The sequence below is a fragment of the Chiloscyllium plagiosum genome, unplaced genomic scaffold (assembly GCF_037043375.1).
Source record: "Chiloscyllium plagiosum isolate Xiang-an unplaced genomic scaffold, Cpla_swu_hap1 HiC_scaffold_7, whole genome shotgun sequence".
In the NCBI taxonomy this organism is placed as follows: domain Eukaryota; kingdom Metazoa; phylum Chordata; class Chondrichthyes; order Orectolobiformes; family Hemiscylliidae; genus Chiloscyllium; species Chiloscyllium plagiosum.
Genome location: NW_028270145.1, coordinates 114,310,306 through 114,324,709, shown reverse-complemented (window position 1 = coordinate 114,324,709; position 14,404 = coordinate 114,310,306). Strand labels below are relative to the sequence as shown.

General features: G+C 47.5%; 1 protein-coding gene across 5 annotated transcripts in view; it reads right to left on the bottom strand.

Moving 5' to 3' along the window:
- Positions 1–14,404, bottom strand: part of spega (striated muscle enriched protein kinase a) — a 396,078-nt gene that overhangs the window by 129,807 nt on the left and 251,867 nt on the right. For all 5 annotated transcript variants that reach the window (XM_087989397.1, XM_087989394.1, XM_087989395.1 and 2 more), the window contains 4 exons: positions 13,171–13,400; positions 11,777–11,896; positions 7,393–7,497; positions 2,215–2,421 (listed from right to left, as the gene is read on the bottom strand). In XM_087989397.1, coding sequence (XP_087845523.1) covers positions 2,215–2,421; positions 7,393–7,497; positions 11,777–11,896; positions 13,171–13,400 — 662 coding nt within the window. The remainder of the gene's footprint in view (positions 1–2,214; positions 2,422–7,392; positions 7,498–11,776; positions 11,897–13,170; positions 13,401–14,404) is intronic.

Genomic DNA, 14,404 nt, shown 5'->3' with positions numbered 1-14,404 from the left:
TGGACTGTGAGACGAAACCCATGCAGAAACGGGGAGAATGTGCAGACTCCACACAGACAGCCACCCGAGGCAGGAATTGAACCCAGATCCCTGGTGCTAACAGTGAGACACCGTGACTAGATTCTAAACATACACTTCAGGATGTTGTGAAGTCGGGAATGGTGGTGCAGAAATTACTTTCCAATATTGTCATAGAGAAGCAACACAGACAGAAACAGAAGGAGGCCATTCTGCCCCTCAAAACTAATGCACCAGTCAAGAGCTTTTACTTCGCCTCAACTTTCCTGTCTATCCACTGATTCCCTCAATATCCAAAATTATATTGATTTCCGTCCGAATATATCGAACATTGCTTGAGAATGTTTCAAAATTGTAGACTGTGCTGCTGGGAAAAACAACCCTTTCAGTATCTTTTAATTAATTGACTGGATATGGGTGTCACTGGCTGGGCCAGCATTTACTGCCCATTCCTAGTTGCCCACTTGAGAAGGTGGGGATGAGCTGCCATCTTGAACCGCTGCTGTCCATGTGCTGTAGGTAGAACCACAGTGCCATTAGGGAGGGAATTCCAGGATTTTAACCCAGTGTCACTGGAGGATGGATATTTTCAAGTCAGGATCGTGAGTGGTTTGGAGGGGAACTTAAAGATGGTGGTGTTCCCATTTATCTTTTTCTAAAATCACTCACGGGATGTAGGCAGCTCCGGCCAGGCAAATATTTATTGCCCATCACTAATTACCCAGAGGGCAGTTAACAATCAACCCCATGGCTGTGGGTTTGGAGTCACGTGTAGGCTAGACCAGGTAAGGATGGCAGCTTCCTTCCCTAAAGGACATGAATAAACCCAATGGGTTTTTCCAACAATCAACAGTGGATTCACAGTCATCATTAGACTCTTAATTCCATAAATAAATTTTATCTATTGAATTCAAATTCCACATCTGCTGTGGCAGGACTTGAACCCAGGCTTCTGGAATGTGAGCTGAGTTTTTGGATTAATAGTTTATTGATAATATTGCTAGGCCATTGTCTCCCCTTATCTGCTGCCCTTGATAGAAGTGGTTGTGGATTTGGAAGGTGCTGTCTGAGGATCTTTGGTGAATTTCTGCAGTGCATCTCGGAGATAGCACACACTACTGCTACTGAGATCTACCCTTGTTAAGATCTCAAGAATTTTGCACATTTGATCTAAACTCCAGACAATGTGGAACTTTTGAGAGCGCAATGCTGACTTTGAAATGAAACTGTGAGTGCCAGAGCAGATCTGTGCTCCGCTATTGGGAGTGTCTTCTCCGTATCAATTCTGTTGATCTCCAAAGATCTCAACCAGGTCATTCTTGATTCTAAAGGATACAGCACTAAGCCATTTCAATGCTTCCTGATTAGCATAACTTCTCAGTTCCAGTGTAATCCTATTAAATAAGGGTTGGCACGGTGGCTCAGTGGTTAGCACTGCTGCCTCACAGCACCAGGGACTCAGTGCGGAGTTTTCACATTCTCCCTGTGTCTGCGTGGGTTTCCTCCCACAGTCCAAAGATGTGCAGGTTAGGTGGGTTAGCCATGTGAAATGCAGAGTTACAGGGATAAGGTAGGAAAATCGACGTTTCAGGCAAAAGCCCTTCATGAGTCCTGATGAAGGACTTTTGCCCGAAACGTCGATTTTCCTATTCCTCGGATGCTGCCTGACCTGCTGTGCTTTTCCAGCACCACTCTCATCTAGACTCTGATTTCCAGCATCTGCAGTCCTCACTTTTGCTACAGGGATAGGGTAGGCAAGTGGATCAGGGGGGGACACTCTTCGGAGGGTTGGTGTGGACTCAATGGGCTGCTTCCACAGTGTGGGGGAATTCTTAAAACAAATCGAGATTGAACTTTACCTCGTGCTTCTTACTACTTTTCTCAATATGGAGACCAGAACTGCATAGCACACAGACTGCAGCGCTTCAAGAAGGCAGCTCACCCTCACCTTCTCAAGGGCCACCAGGGACACATAATAAATACTGACCCAGCCAGCGATACCCATTTCCGGTAAAAAGGATAAAACTGTCCATTGTGATCGAACAAAAGTCTGGTATAAGTTTAACTGCTTTGCATTCCATTCATTGAGAAAGGAAGCCAGTCCTAGGTTTTGTTTTTAGATGTGTCACTTTGTTCCCTTCTCCCCTGCCCGTGTGATATTCTGTCACCCAGTCACACTGCAGATGGGCTGCTTACCTCTGTCCAATAGTTTAACAAGCTCTGAGATGGGAGAGGGCTTGCTGCAGCTCTTTGATGTGGTGCTCTGGATCCTGAATACGTACTGGATGCCTTTGTTCAGCGATTGGATGGTATAGCTGGTGTCCTTGATGTTGGCTTTCAGGACGTGCCACTGGTGTGTGCCCACCACCTGGCTTTGAATAACATAGGTCAGTGTGGCAGGATCTGCAAAATAAGAGGGGAGAACCATCACCAACGTGCACTCACTCTCACACACACTCATACACGCACTCATCCACCCGCTCTTACACACACACACTCACCCACAAACACACTCACACACACACTCTCATATTGCCCACACATTCTCTTTCTCATACTGACGCACACACACTGTCTCTCGTACTGACACACATACACTCTCTTGTACTGACACACACACACTCTCTCGTACTGACACATATGCACACACGCTCTCATATTGACACATACACGCTCTCTCATACTGACACACACGCACAAAAAATGGGTGCAGGTCGAGGGGGCAGTTTATAATAATGAATTCTTGACTCAGTGTTCCTGAGGTCACAGTTAGAATGTGGGTTTCTGACCTCTACTTCGGAAGATTGGAAAATATTGCAGGGAGTTTCCAGATCCTAGTTTTCCATGTCTCGTTGATTAGTACAGTATGATCAATGGGGTAAATCATCTACTGGTGGGTGGGTGGGTGAGTGTGTCCAGCTGTGGTCTAACTAATGTCTTGTATAGTTTTGGCAAAACGTCCCCTTTTTTAAACCTATTTCTTTTGTAATAAAGGTGCACATTCCACTTGCCTTCCCTGTTACCCATTGAACTTGGATGTTACCTTTTAGTGATTTATCCACAAGGATTCCCAAACCACTTTGTTGTGTAGCTTTCTGCAGTCTTTCAGCACTTAAATAATATTCAGCTCCTCTGTTGTTCCTGCCAATGTGAATAACCTCACATTTTCTCAATCATATTCCAACTGCTAAAGTTTTGCCCCTTCACTTCCCCTGTCCATATCCCTCTGCAGAGTCTTTGCATCATCCTTACCACTGGCCTTCCCACCTATTTCTGTACCTTTCACAAACCTGGCGATAGTACGTTCCCTTGCCTCATCCAGGTTATTATATATATTGTAATGTCTTTGGTGGGGGGGTTCGATAAAGTCTCTCCTTTGAGCCTTAAGACACCAAAGACCAATCCCTGAAGCTGCTGCAAATACCAGCTGAAGCAGGAGGAGACAGGACATGGAGAGAAGGAGCAGGTTCTTTCATCGACTGGATGTGACTGACAAGTGATGCACAGGGACTCTGTTTTGGGACCTCATCCATTCACAAGATTTATTAATAATGTAGATGATGGAATATTTAGAGAAATCAATGGATTTGGGGCTCTTGTGGAAAAATGGTTTTGAGAAAGAGGATCTGCTGTGATCTAGCTGAGTGGCAGAGCAGTCCTGATGGGCTGAATGGACTCTTCTATCTCCTATGAAGTGAAATCCCCTTGTAATATAACAGCAGTGGTGACTAACTTGTGCAGGGCAAAAGAATGGTGCCAATGATCATGCCAATTGTTCTTTGTGATGTTGATCAAAAGGGTAAAGAATGTCAGTGTCACCAAGGAGAGCTACCATGCCCTTGTTTCTATCTTTTATAGTCACCCAGATTTGGATGTGAACATGGGAGGTGCAGTTAGTAAGTTTGCAGATGATACCAAAACTGGAGGTGTAGTAGACAGCGAAGAAGGTTACCTCAAATTACAAAGGGATCTTGATCAGATGGGCCATTGGGCTGAGGAGAGGTGGATGGAGTTTAATTTAGATAAATGTGAGGTGCTGCATTTTGGAAAAGCAAATCTTAGCAGGACTTATACACTTAATGGTAAGGTCCTAGGGAGTGTTGCTGAACAAAGAGACCTTGGAGTCCAGGTTCATAACTCCTTGAAAGAGAATTCACAGGTAGCTAGGATAGTGAAGAAGGCGTTTGGTATGCTTTCCTTTACTGGTCAGTGCATTGAGTACAGGAGTTGGGAGGTCATGTTGCAGCTGTACAGGACATTGGTGAGGCCACTTTTGGAATATTGTATGCAATTCTGGTCTCCCTCCTATAGGAAGGATGTTGTGAAACTTGTAAGGATTCAGAAAAAAATGACCTTATGGAGGATTATAAAATCATGAGAGACATGGATAGGATAAATAGACAAGGCCTTTTCCCTGGGATGGGGAAGCTCAAAACTAGAGGGCAGAGGTTTAGGGTGAGAGGGGAAAATTTAAAAAGGACCTAAAGGGCAACTTTTCACACAGGGTGAAAAGGGCTCATGCCCGAAACGTCGATTCTCCTGCTCCTTGGATGCTGCCTGACCTGCTGCGCTTTTCCAGCAACACATTTCCAGCTCTGATCTCCAGCATCTGCAGTCCTCACTTTCTCCTAAAGGATGAGTTGGACCCAAGGGTCTGTTTCCGTGCTGTACATCTCTATGACTCTAAAAGGGCAAATGGTACCTTGATCACATTCCCAGCTGACAGACGGAATGTCCAGCAGCGCAGCACACCCACATTACCAAAGGCCCATCACGGGAGATGAGCATCGTTGGCTAGGCCAGCATTTGTTACCCATCCCTAATTGTCCCAGATAGAAGTTAAGCGTCAACCACATTGCTCTGAGTCTGGAATCGCATCTAAACCAGACTAGACCACCCTCCCCAAACCCCACACCCTGACAGGATATCAGTGAACCAGATGGGCTTTTCCTTTATGGGTGTTGACAGTGATTCTTCAGAACCAATCTTTATTCCTGATTTTTTTGGCAGGGGGGCATTGGATTCAAATTTTTAACCATCTACCAGGATGGGATTCAAACACATCTCCCCTGGAGCGATAACCCAGGGCTCTGGATTACTAGCCCAGGGACACTACCACCTAGAACATAGAACATAGGACATTACAGCGCAGTACAGGCCCTTCGGCCCTCGATGTTGTGCCGACCTGTCATACTAATCTGAAGCCCATCCCACCTACACTATTCCATGTACGTCCATATGCCTGTCCAATGACGACTTAAATGCACTTAAACTTGGCGAATCTACTACCGTTGCAGGCAAAGCATTCCATACCCTTACTACTCTCTGAGTAAAGAAACTACCTCTGACATCTGTCTTATACCTATCTCCCCTCACTTTAAAGTTGTGTCCCCTCGTGTTTACCGTCCCCATACTTGGATAAAGGCTCTGCCTGTCCACCCTGTCTAACCCTCCGATTATCTTGTATGTCTCTATTAAGTCACCTCTCAACCTTCTTCTCTCTAATGAGAACAGGCTCAAGGCCCTCAGCCTTTCCTTGTAAGACATTCCTTCCATACCAGGCAACATCCTAGTAAATCTCCTCTGCACCCTTTCCAAAGCTTCCACATCCTTCTTATAATGCGGTGGCCAGAACTGTATGCAATACTCCAAGTGTGGCCGTACCAGAGCTTTGTACAGCTGTAGCATAACCTCATGGTTCCAGAACTCAGTCCCTCTACTAATAAAGGCCAAGACACTGTATGCCTTCTTAACAACCCTGTCAATCTGGGTGGCAACTTTCAGGGATCTGTGTACATGGACACCGAGATCTCTCTGCTCATCTGCACTCCCAAGAATCTTACCATTAGCCCAGTACTTTGCATTCCGATTACTCCGTCCAAGGTGTATCACCTCACACATGTCCACGTTAAACTCAGCCCAGCTCTGCATCCTATCTATGTCTCTCTGCAACCTACTACATCCCTTGTCACTATCCACAACTCCACCGACCTTAGTGTCGTCTGCAAATTTATTAACCCTGTCCTGGGATGTCTATGCATTGAACTCTTTCAAGGGTGGGGGGGACTTGAACCCACAAACCTCTGACTGATTGTTGATGTACTTTCAGAGATTCTAAAAGCAGGGAGGAAGCAGACTCCCTTCAGCCCATCGAGTCAACCACCACAAAATACCACGACCTACACCAGTCCCACTTTCTCACATTAGGACCAGAGGCTTGAATGTTATGATACCTCAAGAGTTTATCCAAGTACATTTTAAAGGTTCTGAGGTTTCCCGCCTCAACTACTCTCCCAGGCAGTGCATTCCAGACTCCCACTATTCTCTGGTTGAAAAAGGTTTCCTCAAATCCCCTCTAAACCTCCTGCCTTTTACTTTAAAGTGATGCCCCTTTGTTACTGACCCTTAGACTTTCCTGGTAAATAAGGCAAGGTGACAGACTGAGTCAGACCGAAGCAGCAAAGATTGTTCCCAGCTTGATACTCAAAGGGAAAGAAGCCTCAATATGTCAGGGAGGGAGCTCTCCCACCCTGAATATCCTCCGAATCTGCTGTCCCTCATAGGAATTGCTCATGTGAGAACAAAACCACAAGATCAGGATAATGGGTTGGGATGAGGAGAATTTAATTCTGTCCCAGAGTCATTAATCTTTGAGATTCCCTGTCCCGGACAGCTAGGGATTCTCTGGCATCGAATGTATTTAAGGCTCAGAGGGTCAGATTTTGGTTGTTCTGGGAATTGAGAGGACACAGCGAGTGGGAGGGAAACTGGAGCTGAGTCCCAAGATCAGCCAGAATCATATCAAAAGGCAGAACAAGCTCAATGGGCCGAAACGTCTACTACTGCTTCCATTTCTTAAGAATTTATATGAAAACAGAGTAAAGGGAGCTGTCCTAGGAGTGTTTGATGGTGACACTGTAGAGGAGCTTTACTCTGTATCTATCCCATGCTGTTCCTGTCATGGGAGTGTTTGATGGGGGACAGTATAGAGGGAGCTTTACTCTGTATCTAACCCCATGCTGTCCCTGTCCTGGGAGTGTTTGATGGGGGACAGTATAGAGGGAGCTTTACTCTGTATCTAACCCCATGCTGTCCCTGTCCTGGGAGTGTTTGATGAGGGACAGTGTAGAGGGAGCTTTACGCTGTATCTAACCCTGTGGTGTCACTGTCCTGGGAGTGTTTGATGGGGACAGTGTAGAGGGAGCTTTACTCTGTATCTAACCCTGTGGTGTCGCTGTCCTGGGAGTGTTTGATGGGGGACAGTGTAGAGGGAGCTTTACGAAGTAGCTCACCTTATCCCTGGGAGTGTTTGATGGGGTTCACAGAGAGTTTACACACATACATGATGCCACTGTGGTTTTTGTTGAGTGTTACCTATCGATGGGTCGAGTTTCTTGGGTTTGTTCCATTGGAGAGTCACAGTCCTGCCCGTCACTGCCACCACCACAGCGGGACCATTGGGTGGGTCCGGGATCACATCTGGATCACAGTGAAGAGAGAAGCAGAAACATTTCATCAGCAACTCGCCCATCATTCGACACAGCATCAGGAATCTCCAAAGGACAAACTACACAAAGAATCACTCAGGGAAACAAGCCAGTTCCTACCTCAGTGACAGAGGACATGGCCATGCAGGGACTGACGGTGCCATGGCCCACCTGCCAAACACCTTCAGGAAGCACAGAAACATAACACCCCAGCCAGGCGGACAGGTGAAGGACAGTGCTTACTCAACACATAAACAGCCACACTGCACTCAACCCCCAATTCCTTGATTAGATTCCAGTTTGTAATTCACTTCTGGGTGTCTGTTATTCGACATTTGGACCATCCCGAACCCCTTAATTAGATTCCAATCTGTAACTCATCCCCGGGATTTGTTATTCTACATAAAAACCATCCCAAACACCTCGATTAGATTCCAGTCTGTAACTCACTCCTGGGTATCTGTTATTCGATATATAGACCACCTGAAACCCTTGATTAGATTCCAGTCGTGACTCACTCCCAGATACCTGTTATTCTATAAATATACCACCCTGAATCCCTCGATTAGCTTTCAGTCTTTAACTCCCTCCCGTTGCTGTATAATTTGATGCCATTCACTGGTTTATTAGGAGACAAAGACATGTCGAGGAGTCTGGGATTTTGACATTCCCAGCACAAAGCAGGAGAAGCAATATTCCATTTATTACCATGTTCCAAATTGATTCTGTCTCTATTTATAACTGTATTACTGAGTAATTTAATTCAATCCTCTTTCACTCCTGATCTGCAGCCATTTACGTCATGACTTTGGCTTTGGGCCATAAACCTCATTAAAGACCATGACAAGCAGCAAGCAGGAATTAACCGAACGTCCACTGAGCACACAGCAGCTCAAAGTCAACTTATTAGACATGTGGATTAGGACACACATCCCATAGAGTTACACACATCAAGTCAGTACTGGGGCACTCAGTCCCTGTTTTACACACACACACACATGCATAGAGTCAGTGCTGGGGCACTCAGTCCCTGTTACACACACACACACATGCATAGAGTCAGTGCTGGGGCACTCAGTCCCTGTTACACACACACACATGCATAGAGTCAGTGCTGGGGCACTCAGTCCCTGTTACACACACGTACACACAGAGTCAGTGCTGGGGCACTCAGTCCCTATTTTACACACACACATACACTTACACACACGTACACACAGAGTCAGTGCTGGGGCACTCAGTCCCTGTTTTACACACACATACACTTACACACACGTACACACAGAATCAGTGCTGGGGCACTCAGTCCCTGTTACACACACACACACGCACATGCATAGAGTCAGTGCTGGGGCACTCAGTCCCTGTTACACACACACACACACATGCATAGAGTCAGTGCTGGGGCACTCAGTCCCTGTTACACACACACATACACACACGTACACACAGAGTCAGCGCTGGGGCACTCAGTCCCTGTTACACACACACATACATGCATAGAGTCAGTGCTGGGGCACTCAGTCCCTGTTACACACACACACGCACATGTACACACAGTGTCAGTGCTGGGGCACTCAGTTCCTGTTACACCCACACATACACACAGAGTCAGTGCTGGGGCACTCAGTCCCTGTCACACACACATACATACACACATCAGTGCTGGGGCACTCAGTCCCTGTTATACCCATACATACACACAGAGTCAGTGCTGGGGCACTCAGTCCCTGTCACACATACACACAGAGTCAGTGCTGGGGCACTCAGTCCCTGTCACACACACACACATCAGTGCTGGGGCACTCAGTCCCTGTTATACCCACACATACACACACAGTCAGTGCTGGGGCACTCAGTCCCTGTCACACACACACACATACACACAGAGTCAATGCTGGGGCACTCAGTCCCTGTCACACACATACACACAGTCAGTGCTGGGGCACTCAGTCCCTGTCACACACACACACATACACACAGTCAGTGCTGGGGCACTCAGTCCCTGGTATACCCACACATACACACAGAGTCAGTGTTGGGGCACTAAGTCCCTGTTACACACACACAAACACTAACACACACACACACACACACACACACACACAGAGTCAGTGCTGGGGCACTCAGTCCCTGTTACACACACAGAGTCAGTGCTGGGGCACTCAGTCCCTGTTACACACACACACACACACACACAGTCAGTGCTGGGGCACTCAGTCCCTGTTACACACACACACACAGTCAGTGCTGGGGCACTCAGTCCCTGTTACACACACACACACACACAGAGAGTCAGTGCTGGGGCACTTAGTCCCTGTTACACCCACACATACACACAGAGTCAGTGCTGGGGCACTCAGTCCCTGTTTTACACACACACACACACACAGAGTCAGTGCTGGGGCACTTAGTCCCTGTTACACCCACACATACACACACAGTCAGTGCTGGGGCACTCAGTCCCTGTTACACACACACACATACACACAGAGTCAGTGCTGGGGCACTCAGTCCCTGTCTCACACACACATATACACACACACAAACACACACACAGAGTTAGTGCTGGGGCACTCAGTCCCTGTCACACACACACACACACACCCACACATACGCACAGAGTCAGTGCTGGGGCACTCAGTCCCTGTCACACACACAGAGTCAGTGCTGGGGCACTCAGTCCCTGTCTCACACACATACACACACACACACACACACACACAGTCAGTGTTGGGGCACTCAGTCCCTGTCACACACACACACATACACACAGAGTCAGTGCTGGGGCACTCAGTCCCTGTTACACACACATACACACAGTTAGTGCTGGGGCATTCAGTTCCTGTTACACACACACACACAGACACACAACAGTCAGTGCTGGGGCACTCAGTCCCTGTCTCACACACATACACACAGAGTCAGTACTGGGGCACTTAGTCCCTGTTACACATACACACAGAGTCAATGCTAGGGCACACAGTCCCTGTTACACACACAGTGTCAGTACTGGGTCACTCAGTCCCTGTTTTTCACACACACATATCCACACAACCTCTGTTTCTCTCTCTCTCTCTCATTCACACACACAGTCAATGCTAGGGCACTCAGTCCCTGTATCATACACACACACACAGTCAGGGCTGGGATACTCAGTCAGTTTGGCAATGTCAGTGGGAGCAGTGAGAGGGTGGGGGGGGATAGGAATGGCAGATGAGGGGGAATGGAAGTTGGTAACAAGGCAATGGGGTGACCTTCAATGACCCACGCTCTTGGCCATGCCCTGTGTTTCTTATATCCAGGGAGTCCATCTCTGGTTGGACAAATCTGACCGGGTCGGGGTGCGAGTGGGAAAGGTGCTAAGGCAATGTGAATGGGGTCAGTGGAGGGAAAGCAACTGTGTGGGGGGATGGAGTGGATGGAGCAGATGTGACACCCTCCCAGTTATTCTGCTCTGATTCTGCACCCACCTCCTTTCCCTCCATCTGGCAGATGGTCACCATCCTGAGCAGCTACACCCTCATTCGCGGAGGGTTGATGGGAAGGGATGTGAACCAGAACAGGTCAGAGTGTGAAACTGCAGATCATGGGTCAGTGGGTTTACCTATGGGGCTTTGAATGATTGGAAACCTATTCTATTGGTGTAACTTATTATTTCCATGATTCCACTAATATAGAAGAATGACTGTGGTTCCAAAGACTGAAGGATACAAAGGAAACAGGGGAGTAAGCAGGAACAGGGGGCTGAGTTACATGGTCAGCCATGATCGTACAGAATGGTGGAGCAGGCTGGAAGGGCCGAATAGCCTACTCCTGCTCCTATTTTCCATGTGTTTATGTTGCTAGAGAGGAAACAGAGAGAACATTTCCTCTTGTGGGAAACAGCATAACTTGAGTCCATCAGTATGAAGCTAGTCACCAAGAAATCCCTACGGAGAATCGAGAAAATTCTCCTTACCCGGTCGATGATGAGCTCACTCACTCCCGCCTGTGGGAAGTCAATATTCACACCAGTGTTCAGCGGAGACTCAATGAGGAACATTCGAGGGAAATGACAGGGAAGGGTTACACACTGATCGTGTTTGATGTGGAAAGATGGGAGGAGGCTCGAGTGGGACAGAAAGGCCAGTTGGGACAGGTGGGGCCGAATGGCCTACCTCTGTGCTGCGGACTGAGATCTATTGGCTGCTGGGAGTTAGTAACAGTCATGCTGCTGGGTTATGGGGTTGCCACTGAGTATGCCAGTCACAGTCGGGACAGGATCTTACCGGATACATATACGTGGGCGTAGCTGGTGGCCTTCCCCACCTTGTTGGCTATGACACTTTTATATACTCCTGCGTGAGAATGGTCAGCACAGCGAATGACCAAGCGATGGATGTCTTTATCTGTGGCGGAGAGAAGCCAATGATGATGAAACCGTTAAAAAGGCATGAGGTGGGCAGCAAGCAGGGACGGGTGGGGAGGGGAGGTGACCTCTCTCAGTCAGTGGGGCATTTTGTGCCTGACCGTGACCTCTGACCCATGCCCTGCCAGGTCAGCTGACCTCACCTCGGGCACCGTGTGACCCATGACCCACCTCATGGTCAGAGAGCCTTTGGGTGTTCGGCCATTGACAGGAGGCAGTGAATGCTGGATAGGCCTACTCCTGCTCCTGGTCCGTATTCTCTTTGCTCTGCGCAAACAGTCAAAATTCCAGAATGTTCCACAAGCACTGGATCACCCGTTATGATCCAGAAAGGTCTGTCAAGGAGTCGAGGATGGAAAGGGCCATGAATGATTCTGAGAGCTTTGATGGGAGTCCCTCAGTTGTTGATGATGGTTGAGCTGTTGGATGTAGTAATGGGAGTGACTGAGTGGGTTGTTTGGCCATTTCAGAGGCAGGTGAGAGTCACCCTCACAGCTGCACGTCTGGAGTCACATGTAGGCCAGACCAGGTGAGGATGGTAGTTTCCTTCCCTCAAGGACATTAGTGAACCAGATGAAGTTTTACAATCAGCATGTTTCCATGTTCACTGATTCCATGTTTTTAAAAAAACTGATTTCAAGTTTCACCGTCTGCTATGGTGGGATTCAAACCCATTACAGAACTCCAGCAATTTTTGTTTCTGCAAACGTACTGATCAGATCATCTACATTTTTATGCAAATCATTTATAAATATCATAAACAAGAGAGGGCTGAAGGAACCTCTGGTTTTCTGTCTTGTCTGAAATACTGTCACGTGACAACTGTATTTTGTATTCATTCCCAGAATGTGGATGTCACTGACCAAGCCAGTGTTTATTACCCAGAGGGCAGTTAAAACTCAACCACACATGGCTGTAGGTCTGGAGTCACATAGAGGCCAGATCAGGTAAGGATGGCAGTTTCCTTCCCTAAAGGACATTAGTGACCCAGATGGGTCTTACCCCACCAATCATTATCAGTAAATTCAGATTTAATAAAAAAATTATTGTTGATCTCCAATCCCACAGGATTTGAAGCCGGATCACCAAACATTAGCAGAGTGTCTGGATGATTAGTCTAGTGATAATACCACTAATCCATTGCCCTACCCAATGGCCTCTTACATCCTGACAAAATTCAAGCTAACCACGGCCACTAGTACACAGCCTTGTCTGTTAGCGCCTCCCCCTGGAGGTTCGAGTGAGTGTACATACACTGTGTCATTCTCCTCTCGTCTGTACTGTCCAGCTTGTGACCATTATGATACCAGGTGATGGCAGGATAGGGCAGCCCCGTCACCTGGCACTCCAGCACCGCATCCTTGCCTTCCGTCACTTCCACATTCTGGATGGGTTTAATGAAGTCCGGCATGGTGAAGCGCTCAGTCTCGTTTTCCGGAACTTCCGGCTCCTCGGGGATTGATGGCATCTTCTCCAGTTTGGCCCTAGGGACAGAGGAGAGAAGGTGAGGGGCAGTTGTTAAGAGTTCTGAGGGCAGCAAGGGTCACAGGGCAAGGGGGGGGGAAAGCAGGGCAAAGGCACTGAGCTAAGGGAATGGCCTTAGCCCTATTGTCGCTAGCCTATTAATCCAGAACCCCGAGTAACATTCTAGGGACCCAGGTTCAAATCCCATCATGGCTGAATTCTATAAAAATCCTTTAATGGGCTCTGCAAGTAAGTTAATCACCTGAGGGAACACAGGTCAATGTGAGGATTCTCAGTCTGTAATTTATGTATGTTAGAAGGCTGAGGATGATCTGATTGAAAGGGCTGGATAGGCACAATGGATTTACTGCCTGCTGAAACATGGACACAAGTTGATGAAGGTAGAGCAGTTTTTGTGCGTATATGGATTTTAGCAAGGCTTCTGATAAGGTTCTCCATGGTAGGCTCATTCAGAAAGTAAGGAGGCATGGGATACAGGGAAACCTATCTGTCTGGATACAGACGTGGCTGGCCCATAGAAGACAGAGGGTGGTAGTAGATGCAAAGTACTCAGCCTGGAGCTCGGTGACCAGTGGTGCTCCGCAGGAATCAGTTCTGGGACCTCTGCTCGTTGTGATTTTTATAAATGACTAGGATGAGGAAGTGGAAGGGTGGGTTAGTAAGTTTGCCGATGACACAAAGGGTGATGGAGTGGTGGATAGTGTGGAGGGCTGTTGTAGGTTGCAACGGGACATTGACAGGATCCAGAACTGGGCTGATAAATGGCAAATGGAGTTCAACCTGGGAAAGTGTGAAGTTGTTCACTTTGGATGGTCAAATTTGAATCCAAAATATAGGGTTAAAGACAAGGTTCTTGGCAGTGTGGAGGAACAGAGGGATGTTGGGGTCCATGTCCATAGATCTCTCAAAGTTGCCACCCAGTTTGATAGGGTTGTTAAGAAGGTGTATTGTGTGTTGGCTTTCATTAGCAGGGGGATTAAGTTTAAGAGCCACGAAGTTATGC